Genomic DNA, 13,526 nt, shown 5'->3' on the forward strand with positions numbered 1-13,526 from the left:
GCACGAGGATCCCACTCTCCTCCTACTCTCCTCTTCTCTCCTTTCTCTCCTCCTTCTCCCTCCAGCATGGCTGCTCTGTCCCGCACGCTTCCCCTTTCCCCTTATTCCTGGGGCTTGGGAATTTTAAGCCACCCCTACCCCTTGGAAGCCCCCTCCCCTGCTGTGGGTAAAGGGGGGAGGGCATAGCCCTCAGGTCTCCCCCACCATGTTCAGCTGCCAAAGAAGGGAGCTCCCCCTCCGTCCCCCAAGCCCATTCCCCTCTGCTGCCCCCTACCCCCGAGTGGGGGGGGGCGCTCCGCCCATGAGGGGAGGGGGCTGCCCCCTCCCCTCACCACGTCAGGGATCTGCGGGGAAACTTGCGGGAGGGTCGTGGGAGGGGGGAGGGATGGCGAGAAGAGGAGCAGAAGTCGCGCTGGGTCCCTACCCGCCCCCTCCCCCTTGTCGGATGCCCCCCAGTCCGCAGGGGGCCTGCGCGGCACCTGTCTATCAAGGGCTTGTTCATTCTGGATGGGTGCCGCGGGGTTGGGGAGGGTGTTGGGGGTGGGGAGGGGGAGGAGAGGTGGGGGAGGGGGGAGGGACTGGATGGGGGGGCAGCGCGGGGTGGAGAGGAGAGACAAAGCAAAAAGAAACAATAACAAAAGAAGAAAATACAAAGCAAAAGAAACTAGAACACACACACACAAAAAAAAATCCAGAAAAAAAACCTGAAATAAAAGCCCGAGAATTGTCTTCCAAGGGGGGGTGGGAGGAGGAAGAGGAGGGGGCGGATGAAGACGTCTGGTTCTAGCTAAGACAGGGATGACATGCGTTGAAAGCCCCGGCGCCCGGGTCTTCCCTTCCGCTGGCCTCGGTTCCTCCCTCGAGGGATTGGGACCCCAGCGTCCATTTGCAGGGACTGGAGTACGATTAGGGAGGCGGGTTTATAATGTGGGGGTTCGTCCCTACCCCCCATCACCTCCCTCCCCCTGACTCCCCACCAAGATTTTGCAGAGAGAAATGGCTTTTGTACCAGGTCATTCTTTATAATTAAACTCACAGTATCCACCCCCTCGAGCCGGCCCCGCCTCCTTCCTGGGGAGGCAACGCCCCCTTTCCTCCGGGGTTTGGCTTGGGACGCCCAGGCCCGCGGGACGGTGTGCAGCTGGGGCCCGCCCTGCGCGTCAGTCTTCCTCCGTAGGCTCCGCCCCCAGAGCCTGGAGCATGTGTCGCCGGACCAGGGCGCGGCGCAGGTGCAGGCGGTAGTCGCCCAGCAGCAGCTCGTCGTGGCGCACCAGCGAGTGAGCAATCCCTCTCGGGCTGATCCCTGAGTGCAGCAGGCGCGAGCGCGTCTGGAAGTCCGTGACCGTGATGAGCCACCTGCGGGGGCGGGGCCGAGGGAAAGGGGCGGGGCGAACACCAAAGGGGAACTTGCTCCGCAGCCCTCTGTCCCTCGCTTGGTCCCTGTTCGTTTACTGACTGTAGCCACTGAGGTCCTCTCCTGCCGAGGTCAGTCCGTGCCCTGACCCTCATCAAGCTCGGTCCTCTCGGCCTGGCTCTGCCCCCTAATCACAGGCTCCCCCTTCTCAAACTGCCGCCCCCGGACCTGCCACTCCTGTCTTCAATCCAGTGCCCCTTCAGAGCCGCTTCTCCAGGCTCGGACTCCACATCAAGGCCTTGCCTTGGTCTTGGTCTTGTCACTGCCTGATTAACTCAAAGTCGGGTTCCCCGCTGCGCCCAGCTCCCGCCGTCTCTCAGCTCTCTCCCGGCCCCGCCTCGGCGCCCTGTCTGCGTCCTGCTCTTTCCTGGTCTCCCAGCCCTTACTCTGACCCCGCCCCCAGCTCCTCGCCCCGCCCTCCACGCTCCCAGCCCCGCCTCCACGCGGGCTTACCGGTCCCGGCGGCCCGCGGTTCCACATATGACGTTCACGTTCTCAAAGCGGATGCTGTTCACGCACCCGCTCTCCATGGCCCCGGGCAACTCGGCCTCAAGCGCCTCCAGCACCTCCAGGTGGGTAAAATCCTCCTGGGGGAGTCGAAGAGCTTCAGCCCTTGATGACCTGGTCCAACCCTTCAGTCCTAGTTAGAAAGTCACCACCCTAGACGCCCTGCAGAACCTGGTCCCAGGTGGCGTTTGAGGAGCGGGGATCGCACTTGATCCCAGGGTCCTATTGCTTTTGTCAAACGGGAGTAGGGGACGATAGGTATCTTTCAGCGTCAACTGTCATTCGAGGTCATTCTCCAGAGACTCAGTTCTCGCCAAGCCAATGAACAGTTGCCTGAATGATTCCCAGTGTGGCCAACTTCAGCAGTCTACCAAAAACTTTTCCAGCAATGCGATGTATGGTACTATAAGCTCCTGAAGATTTCTGCCAGGATTTAAATTGTAACTTTTCCTTTTAAAGCCATATTTGCATTTTAAAGATGTTCAGTTATCAAAACATAAGGGTCGTGGCGTTTTGACGTCTTATCAATGTATTTAACATTCAGAAGAATCTCTCGATCACCAGCCACGTTTTCAGTATGAGACTGCAATTTCAAAAGCGATTCAGAGTTGTTAAAGCATACACCGTTACTGAGGAGCTAAGTGAAAACGCATTCTCACCTCCAGAGAGGCAAGGCTTAGGTGGGGAGGAGCAGGAGCTGAAGGGTCCCTTCCTCAAAACTCCACAGGAGAGGAGTGATGGGGTGGGAGTTGGTCCCTAAAAGGAGAACAATCCCTGTGTTGGTACCAAGGCACACAAATTAGGGACACCTCAGAGGCCGGTGCCTGGTGCACCTTAAGTTCCCATTAATATCAGCTCTTCTCGCTGCAGTATCAGGTGCCTGGAACCTGCACATTACCTACTCTAAGAGCAGGGATTGCCCAGGGGTCCCGATGACCTGTTTGCTGAATCTGTCAAAAGCCTGAGTAGTTCCTTATGAGTTTTTGTTAGACTTGAAACTTTACAGAATTTTCTAGCCTATGGAATGCAGGACCCCTTTGTCCTCGGTGTTCCCCCAAACCTCTCAGACCCCTCTGGGATGAGCAGTGATAAATTGAATGACTAATCCTTTGACAAATTCACAATCAATTTTCAACAAACTGTCCCAGTGCCAAAGCCACAGCTGGTAAGCCACAGAGCCTGAATTAAAACCCTGGCCACCTCAATCCTGAGTCTGTGCCCTTTCAGCCCCACCACCCAAGCTGCAGAAACTAAGGCCCTGGGCCACAAAGGTCAGGGGTCACTCACCGAGGTCTCCATGCAGAGGCAGAGGGGCTGGGCAGCAGGTGGCATGGAGAACTTCCGAATGCATGGGAGCTCTCTGTCCAGTGCCTCATATTCTGCAATGACCTGCCGCAGGTACTGCTTCCTGGGGAAAGAGTGACAGGCAGGGACATCTGAGGTCAGGGGTCATTGCTGTCACATCTGTGGGAGCTGAGATCAGACGTCATGGGGCCAGAGGCCACTCACGAGGATTTGATGGGCCTGCCCTGGATCCGGGCCTGTGTGTCTTCTGGGATCTCCAGGTTCACAAGGAGGGCTCCTGTGGACAGAGAATGCAGTGTCACTGCCCTGAGCCCTCCTCAGTCATGATTCGGTTTAACTGGGGATCACTCAGTGCTATCTACACCACTCAGGATAGCTCCTAGGTCAGTGCTGTGCTACTGTCCCTCAGTTCCCACTGATCACCTCTCAGTGCTTTGACACCTGGTTCCCATCGGGCTCTGCCTGAAGGGGGCGCCAGAGGGAGGTTGGAGTGAGACCCATTTGGAAGGGCCTTGCTCCTTTCTGTGACCTCTTCCGGTGGCCCTGCCTGGCTTCTCAGGGCAGGAGCAACATCTGCATCTAGTTTGCTGTTTTTCCAGCCTTTCAGAACCAGCCTCCTCCTCTGGCCCCTTCTTGACTACCGACTGTGGGTTAGCCGCTCTCTGGCTTACTCCTGGCTGCCCACACGATCTAGCTCCTCTTCCCCGAGAGGTACCCAGCACACAGCTGCCCAGCCTCCCTGGCAGTGACCAAGCTCTCGCCCACAGAGTGCTAGCAGAGTGAAGGGTGAGATCCTGCGGTCATTTCCTTAAAAGAGATTGCTTGCCTTGGGTTTTTCCCCTTTCCTTGGGCTGGAATGTGGGCATAGCAGTAACCCAGCTTGCTCCACGCCAGGCTGTGCTGAGCACCAACATGGAGGAGCCTGGGGCTCTGAATGATCTCGTGGACCCCAGGTGCCCCCGTTACATGAGCTCATGAGAGACTTCTGACAACTTTATGTTATTTTGTTTTGGGGTCTCTTTGTTAGAGCAGCTGAAGAGAGAAAAGCAGCCCCTAACAGCCAGGAACTGTTGTGCTCAGAGTCAAGCCCTGGTGCGCTCCTGTAGGACATGAGCAGCTTCCCACACCACACCCTGGCAAGGCCTCTGTGACTGCAATGAGGAGACAAGACCACCTTGAATCACATCTCTGCACACACAAAATCACCGACATTGTCCACACCACAAAAATGAGCAAGCACTCCCTCCTGGCTCAGAGCCAGCGGCTGCTTCTTTAGTAGGCCCAGCAACTGGGGATTGAACTCAGGGGTGCTTAGCCACTGAGCCACATCCCCAACCCTTTTTGTATTTTATTTAGAGACAGGGTCTTGCTAAGTTGCTTAGGGTGTCACTAAGTTGCTGAGTGTGGCCTCAAACCTGTGGTCCTCCTGCCTCAGCCTCCAGAGCTGCTGGGATTACAGGCATGTGGCACCACAACTGGCGCACCAGCTGTTTTAATAAACAGTTTGCAGAAGTCAGCCTTGGGCAGCTGTGTTCCAGTACAGGCGTCTCCAGCACACCTCTGTGCTCCTGGAGGTCTCTGACTCCAGGCTGTGGACACTGTAGGCACCCTGCTCGGTTCCCATCCTCCCTCTTCCTCTTTTCCCATCCTCCCTCCTCCCATCTGTCCCCTGGGCAGATGGAGTTGAAGCCCCCAGACCCCTGCCCCCAGAATACAGTCCTCGCATGGTGGAGGCTTGCTCTCTGCCCAGACCTCCTGGGCCAGAATCTGCATTTTTGAAGGCTGGCCTGTGAGAAGCCCTGCCCTCCCCGGGATCACCGGTTGACCCTCCTCCCTTTCTTCCTGCCCTGCAGGCCTCCCCCTCCCCCCTCAAGCACAGTCTCCACCTCCAGCCGGTCTAGTCCCAAGTCCTGAAGAGCTTGTCATGGGCTTGCTCACTTGGTGCTCAAGACAGCTGCACTTTGACCTTTATTTCTGTGATATATTAATTGAACCTGTCCCCCCATCTTGTCAGGGAGGAGGGCAGAGGCCCCGTTTTTGTCCCAGCATCTGGCACTGTGTCAGGCACATGGTTCATAGTAAGGACTGAATAAAGCTCAAAGGGACATAATCATCAGAAGCCATGGGAGGGGATTTATTTACGTCCTAACCATCATTTTTTGGTACCAGGGATTGGAACCAGAGGAATTTAACCACTGAGCCCCATCCCCAGCCCTTTTCATATTTTATTTAGAGACAGGGTCTCCCTGAGTTGCTTAGGGCCTCGCCAAGGTGCTGAGGCTGGCTTTGAACTTTCAGTCGTCCTGCCTCAGCCTCCCAAGAGGCTGGATTACAGGTGGATGCCATCTTATCTAGGTCTTAATTCTGAAAAAACAAATAAAAAACAAATGTTTGACATAAGTAATGGGATATGAGTATGTAGTAGGTTTGGATGACATTCAAGAATAATTGTGAATTTTGCTAGTGTAATTATGCCACAGTGGGTATGTAACTAGTAGAGATGTGAGCTGAAGTATTTTTGGATGAAATGGAATTATGTCTGCAACTTTCTTAAAACAAGTTTGTCCTATAGAATGGCCTCCTAAAAGCGTGTGTGTGTGTGGGGGTGGGGGAGGGTGCCTGGATGAAACAAGACCAGCAAAGTATTGCTAGTTATCAGAGCCACTGCCTGTGTGAGTTCATTACAACCTCCGATCTATTTTTGTACAACATCGGTTCTATTTTTGTATATGTTTAAAATTTTTTGTAATAAAATTCTTTAAAATTTGATCACAGATAACTTAGAAATAAAAATTATATGCCCTGCAGGCATGGTGGCACTCGCCTGAAATCCTAGTGACGTGGGAGGCTGACGCAGGAGGATTGTGAGTTCAAAGCCATCCTCAGCAACTTAGTGAGGCCCTAAGCAATTCAGTGAGACCCTGTCTCTAAATAAAATATATTTAAAGGGCTGGGGTTGTGGCTCAGTGGTAGAGCGCTTGCCTAGCATGTGTGAGGCACTGAGTTTGATCCTCAGCACCACATAAAAATAAAAGGTAAAAGGAATGTAAGGCAAAATTAGATAAATAAATAAATGTATGTATATATATATATATATATATATATATATATATATACACATACATACACACACACACACACACATATACACATATGTTATGCATATATATATATATATATGGCTTGGGATGTGCCTCAGTGGTCGAGTGCTTCTTGGTTCAATCTCTAGTACAAACAAAACCAAAATTACATGCCCTGGAAAAGTGTGTTCAATGACTCATGAAGTGGCTTTGGAGATGTCAAAGATGCTTATGAAAAACTGCAGCTGCAATGGCTTCTCATACAACATGACATTAGGAATAAGAAATACTGGGGCTGGGTTGTGGCTCAGCGGGAGAGCGCTTGCCTAGCAAGCATGAGGCACTGGGTTCGATCCCTGGCACCGCATTAAAAAATAATAATAATAAACAAATAAACTAAAGGTATTGTGTCCATCTACAACTAAAGCAATATTTAAAAAAATAAGAAATACTTCTAAATTACAAGAGTGATGTCAATACAGCCCTTTAAATGTATGTGAATATGTATATGAAAGGTATGCAAATTATATTTAAATTTAAATGTATGTGGATTATACATTTAAATCAACTGAAGTAATAAAAGCATAATGTAAGCTTTTGCTGAATAATTATCATTTATTCTGTCACAGCATCTCAGAGGCCTCCTCTGTGCCTTGGAGGATGCTGGACACCAAGGGCTGAGTGAGGCCTGGGAAGCCCCAGTCTTGGGGAGCAAGGGAGGAACTGGAAAGTGCAGGGGAAGCTCAGTCCCGGAGCAATCAGGGAAGGCTTCCCAGAGGAGGTGCTGTCCATGGTGACACCTGAGGGGTAAGGAGGAGTCTGCCAAATAAAGAGGTGGCAGGAAGAAGGATATTTCCTGCAGAGGGGCTGGTGTGAGCCCAGGGAGCCAAGAGAAACAAAAGGACAGGGTCATCTGCAGGAACTCCCTAGAGTCCTCTCTAGCCCAAGACCAGAGCACTTTCTGCAGTCATAGGTGATTAATTATTCCTGAGATGGGACTCGGCATCTGCCCTGTTTGTCCATTAGGCCCTCCAGGCAATTGCCGGGCGTCCACAGGCTCCTGGCAGCTTCGGTCAAGGTCTGCAACCTGATAAACTGAAAGTGCTATTGGTTCCTAAATGCCACAACAGTGCTGGACCTGTCCACCCACACAGCTGCCCAGCTGCCCAGGGCACACCGCTCAGCTCTTCTGAGCTTGTCCATAAATCACCTTTAGCATGCAGGGCCTCTGGGGTGAGGTGCTATGGGGTCGGGCTCCCTTAGACAGCTTCACAGGCACAGCATGGCACCCGGGAAGGAGACCCCCAGCACCCCCTCCTGCAGGCCCTATTCGGCAGAGTCCACTCTACACCCAAGTGACACAGGAGGCTCATGCACCGCCAGTTCCCTTGGGAATACTCATCCACCTTGAACTAGAGTCTCCCAACTCTTGCTGTTCATCAGAGCCACCCAGAAAGCATTCACAGAAACCACAAGTACCCACCACAGACATTCTTGTTACATGAGGTCCGAGGTAGAGTTAGCTACAATTTTTTTTTCCCAATAAGCTTCTAATTGGTGTGCAGGGGAAGGGAAGTCTAAGATCCCTGACTAAAATGATGATAATCCCATTCCTCTGCCTGGTAGAAGTGGGCAAGTGACTGAGTGCTGACCAATGGGATGTGAGAAAGGTCACTTGGGGGATCTAAGAATGAAGACCTCTGGAGGTGATGCCTGGGACTGTAGCAACCACAGATGACCATGAGGTAAACCAGATGGTATGCAAAGGTGACATATCCCAAACCAAGAAGTTGGACTACAGAAAGAAACTGGGTCTTCCGTGATACGGCTGAGCAGCTGACTCAACAAAACCCAAACCCCTACCTACACACACGTACTTCTAGGTTTCTTTTGGGGTGAAATAATGAAATTCCTAGTCTTTATCTTGAGTCCAGTTGTCTTTTACTTGCAGCCAAATGCATCCTCACTGAAATATTGATTACTGTTGAGGAAGTGAATGAACTGTGCTGACGCACAGAGTGCAAGCTGGGAGAGCTTGCAGGGGGCCCTGAGGGGACAGACCACACAGGACCTCAAAAGCTGGTGGGGAAGTGGGAAGCCAGAAAGGGCTGTCAACAGGGACAGCCAGGGTCAGTGCCATGTCAGAAAGACCACTTGGGAGCCATGGAGACCGGGGAGAGAGAGACTGAAAACCAGGGAGAAGGTGACAAGAGGGTCCATGTGGAAGAGGACCAGACCAGGCAGACAGGAGAGTCAGAGGACAGGAAGACGGGGACTGAGGAGCTGTGGGAGGGAAAGGAAGGGGAGATGCTGAGTTCAGCGTGGAAGAGAAGGGAGAGTGCGGGCCTCTAGGGGAAAAATGGCCTCACAATTGCTGAGGCCCAGAGAGTCATGGGAAATGTAGTTCTGGGCTCAGAGGATTGGCCAGGGGCCTGCAGGGGCTTGTGAGAAGTGTAGCTGGAGGTCAAGGAGCCACTGTCCAGGATTCTGTGAATGAGAATGCCCGTGGCTCACTCAGGGCCACGCGGAGGGCTGGGGCCACCCCCCAGGCCCAGCTGGTACCTGCCTCCTTGTGCACACCGGGGCTGCCCAGGGTGGCTGAACTCAGAGGCTCCACCTCTTGCTGCATCCTGGGAAGGCGGGTGGGGGGTGTCTCAGGAAGGTGGGAAGGAGGGCTCGGCCTAGGCCACCCACCCCTGGTTCTTCTCCCTGCTTCCTCTTCTTTTTTGAAGCCCGGGAGGGGAAATAAAGAATTGGAAGGCGGAGACCACTTGGTGACCCTGGTGCCCCTAACCTCGGGGACTTCCTGTGCGGCCCTACGCCTTCTTCCCCACTTCACTGCTCCTTCCTTGGCCTCTCCCTGTCTCCTGGGGTCCCTTTCCCCGTCTCTCTCTCTGCACCCCTCCTGCTCACTCTCTCCCCACTTCTCCGCCCTACTCCCCCCCACCCTCTCCTCCCTCTTGCTGGGCTTCTCTGCCCTCCTCGTCCTCGTCCCTCTCCTCCCTGGCTCCATTCCCCGCCTTCTCCCTCAGTTTCCCCAGCACCTCCCCAGCCCCACGGCCCTCCCGCTCTTCACGCTCTGTGGCCTGTCTGGAACTCTGTCCCCCTCTCCCCCTGACCCTGCCTCTCTCCTCCCCTCTCCCCAGCCTCCTTCCTCCATCTCTCTTCTCTCACAGCTGCCTCCACCACCTTCCCAGCCTCCCCTTTCCTCTCTCATCCCTTTCTGTTCCCACTTGCCCTCCGCTCATCCCTGTCTGACGCAGGAACTGGTTAGACACAGTCAAACTGAAACTGGGTTCTCTAGGGGAGGGGGAGGGGAACAGAGGCCCGTTGCCATGGAACCCCGGGGGTGGGGCTGAGGGTTCTGACCCGCATCAGAGAGGAGAACTGGGGCCTGGACCCTGGGCCTAGGGAGAAGGCTGGGCCTGGACCCCCTGGGCCTGAGGGAGGAGGCTGGGCCTGGACCCCCGGGTCTGAGGGGGGAGGCTGGGTCTGGACCCCCGGGTCTGAGGGGGGAGGCTGGGCCTGGACCCCTGGGTCTGAGGGCGGAGGCTGGGCCTGGACCCCTGGGTCTGAGGGAGGAGGCTGGGCCTGGACCCCTGGGTCTGAGGGAGGAGGCTGGGTCTGGACCCCTGGGTCTGAGGGGGGAGGCTGGGGCTGGACCCTGGTCTGAGGAAGAGGGAACTGGGTCTGGACCCCTGGGCCTGAGGGGGGAGGCTGGGCCTGGACCCTGGTCTGAGGAAGAGGGAACTGGGGCTGGACCCCTGGGCCTGAGGGGGGAGGCTGGGCCTGGACCCTGGTCTGAGGAAGAGGGAACTGGGGCTGGACCCCTGGTTCTGGGGCTTTGGGTCTCAAGTGTTGGGTGAAGGGTCCGCCCTATGTGTTGCTAGCCGTTCCCTTTTTGTGTCTTTAGAGCTCTACCCCGAGCTGCAGGCAGGAGGCTGGGCGTGTTCCCTCTGACCTCTGGGCCTCTGCCTCTGTCACTCTGATCTCTGTTTCCCTTTCTCTCCACTTCCAGAGGGTCCTGCCTTCGCTGACTGTTGTCCCCACTTGCTGAGCATCAGTTTCCTCCTTTCTAGGCAGTAGCCCTTCGATTCCCTTAGTGACCTCCACAGACAACTTGTACATATGTCTCTTTTCTTTCTACACTGAAGTTGCTGGGCTGATCAGAGTCAGGCTGGAGCTGGTGAGGCCACGGTGGCAATGTGCAAGGAGAGAACCTGCCTGAGAGCGAATACAATTGGAGGGAAGCAGATCCCAAAGATGAGACAGTCAGGTTCCTGGTGATGATGGAGACAGCTGGATCTAGCTGAACCTGAAGCCCCCATCTACCCAATAAATTCCTCTTATACTTAGGTAGATTCAATTTGAGTTTTTGTCATTGGCAACCAAAACAGTCTAGATAAATGGTCTCACTCCGTTCTTCTGTGGCTCTGGCTCCCTTCCTGTACCTTGGCATCTCTTTCTCTCCTGTCAATCTGTCCCTCTTCAGTGCCAATTCCATCTTTGTAGGGTGGGGACCCTTTGCCATGACCATAGGCACACCTAGTCCCCACAGCCCCTTGCTCCGGGAGCTCTCTGCCTCTTGTCTTCAGCCCCTTCCTCTCTTCCTCCCTCTCCACTCCCACTTTCCCTCTCTCTTTCTGGAAGCCATTCAGTGCTGCTCTTGTCCCACCTGGACCCTGGTCCTAGCCTCCTCCTTGTCCTCCCCACCCCCAGCCTCTTTCCCTCATCCCCTTCCCCACAGGCAAGACTCCAGAGAGGGTCCCTGGGCACCCAGAGCTGGCGCCGCCCCTGCCCGGCTTCTGGACTCTCCCTAGCTTTCTGGTGCCCTTGGGTGGTGTTCAGTCTTCAGTCCCGCTCCCCCCACCTCTGCCCCTCAAGCTCTTTCTTCTGCCTCCCTCTATGAGTTAATGGTCCACCCTCCCACACCTCCCCCCATCCCTGTCTCCACTCCGCCCACCCTCCTCCCTCACATCCCACCTGTTCTCAGAATAAGAAGCCCAAGTGCCCCCTCCTCCAAGAAGCCCTCTCTGACTCCTCCTCCTGCCAGGAGTGTTTCTGGTCTCCTTCAGCTGCGTCTTCTTTTCTGCCCCTGTTCCAGACCTGTCAACACTGTCCCTACTGCCCACTCTCTGTCTTGCTCAGGGATTGGTCCCCTGACCCATCTCTGCCCTCCAGCTCACCTCACAGTGGCCAGCCCTCTGAGAAGTTCAGCCCCTGTGAATTGAATGATCAAACAAGTGACTATTTCCCTCTATCTCCGAGACTCAGCAGCCCCCAACCCCATCTGCCCTGTCTGTCCTAGTCCCTATGAGAGAACAGAGGGCAGAGAATAGGGTACAGGCTCTGGAGTCAAGCCGATCGGCATGGGATGCTGTGCAAACCCGGGCAAGTGTCTAGCCCTCTCAGAGCCTCAGTTTCTTCATCTCTAGTCAATAATGCTGCCTTGAGGGGCTACCGGTGAATACATGACGATATCCACCACCGACCCCAGCCGGGCGCACAGGGGCGCTCAGCAGAGTGTCTTCCTGGGTTCTCTGTCTCTGCATCTGGATTAAGCTGGCTTCTCTGGAACCCTCTCTCGGGTGTCCTTGTCTCTTCCCCCCTCGAGCACGGGCCCTGTGTCTGTCTTTCTGTCTCTCTCTCTCCCTCCCTCCCTCCCCCTCACTGAGTCCCCATCTCTGTTCCACTGGGTCCAGTCTCACGGTCTCTGGGCCTGCCTCCCTGCCTTGCCCCCCATCTCTGCACCCCTCCGCCCCCCATCTCTCTTGGGCCCTCGGAATCCCACTCTCTGGCCTGGAGCCCAGCCGGGGACAAGCGGTCCAGAACCAGCATTTAGAGGTGATGTCAGCACTGCGGGGATGCGGCCGGTCGTAACCCTGCGTGGAGGGGTTCCTGCCCACCTCTGCCAGGCCCTGGCCAGCTGGACTGACCTCTCTCCCCAGTGAAGACCCTTGCCTTGGGGACCATGTTTCCACATATGGGTGCCTTTCCCTGCTGTGGGTCTTTGTCTATGTCCAGGAGCGTCTGTGTGTGAATCGGTAGGTATTTGTGCAAATCCATCCATCCATCTATCCATCCATCCATTCCTTTATTTATTCTTCCAACACCCGTCCATCTATTCAGTTGGTAACTGACCCATCCATCCTCCTGGTATCCATTGGTCCAGCACCTTCCATCGCCACTCCTTCCATCACCACCCACCCAGGGGTCCAGCACCCACCTAGCCATCCATATGTAATGAATACACTCCTCTATCCACGCGTTCCTTGTGAGTGCCTGCCATGTGCCAGACCCTGCGCCTGGTGAGCCACGAGCCGTGTGCCCCAGCCCTCCTGTGGCAGAGCCCTCCCGCCCCGGCCTGAACTAGGTTGCTCCTTCTCCCTGGCATCTCCCCTCCTCCTCCCTCTCCCCTGCTCTAACCCACTCCCCCTTTGAGCTCAGCTCAGACAGGGTTACACCGGGAGCATGCCCTCCCCGACTGACTTCTTTCTCAGTCACCCAGCACCCTGGACTTGCCTTAGTAGCGTGGATCCTAGTTAGGAGCCTGGGATGTTGAGTTATTTGATCATCTGTCTTCTCACTAGATCACGAGTTCTCCCTCCACTGGGATTTTTGTCTATTTTGTCTGTTTCCCAGCTGAATCCCTGTTGCCCAAAAAAAAAAAAAAAAAAAATGTCCAGGACACAATAGATGCTCACAAAGCATACATCAAATGACCGCGTGAATTCAACAGGATAAATATGGAGGACTCTCCTTCTGTCTCCTGGTTCCTGTTCTTTATACCATTCTACATTCCCAGGGGCAGTGGCTTGCAAGGGCCTTCCCACATCCCAGATGCACTAAAGTTGTGGCTAGGGCAGGGGCTCCAGGTTGACACGCACATGTTGCCAATCTCAAACCTGACACTTGCCAGCTGTGTGGTCCTGAGCAGGGTGTGTCCCTCTCTGGGCCTCAGTTTTCTCACTTGTCAAATGTGATTAAAGATTAAATGAGCAAACACACACAATTATTAATTACGCCAGCACTAACCACTAGCTATTTCTTCTAAGCACCTCCCGTGCATTTAAATTAGTCCTTAAAATAATGAGATCGAGTCTGCTTTTCAAAAGTATCATCATCCTCATTTACAGAGGTGGAAACCAAGGTGTGGAGAACATAGGAACCTGCCCAAGTCTCCATAGTGAGAGAAAAAGCAGAGTGGGACTTGAACCTGA

The 13,526-nt window shown here is 54.5% G+C and overlaps 1 protein-coding gene across 1 annotated transcript; it reads right to left on the reverse strand.

The window, feature by feature from the left end:
• Positions 1-1,160: 1,160 nt before the first annotated feature.
• LOC308637357 (uncharacterized protein C19orf81) lies at positions 1,161-8,935 on the reverse strand (the record flags this gene model as incomplete). Its single annotated transcript, XM_081273667.1, has 5 exons — positions 1,161-1,356; positions 1,868-2,001; positions 3,209-3,329; positions 3,431-3,503; positions 8,869-8,935. The coding sequence occupies 5 exons, from the start codon at positions 8,933-8,935 to the stop codon at positions 1,161-1,163; spliced, it is 591 nt and encodes a 196-aa protein (XP_081129793.1).
• Positions 8,936-13,526: the final 4,591 nt, after the last annotated feature.

The sequence above is a fragment of the Spermophilus citellus genome (assembly GCF_964194105.1).
Source record: "Spermophilus citellus genome assembly, chromosome: 18".
NCBI lineage: Eukaryota > Metazoa > Chordata > Mammalia > Rodentia > Sciuridae > Spermophilus > Spermophilus citellus.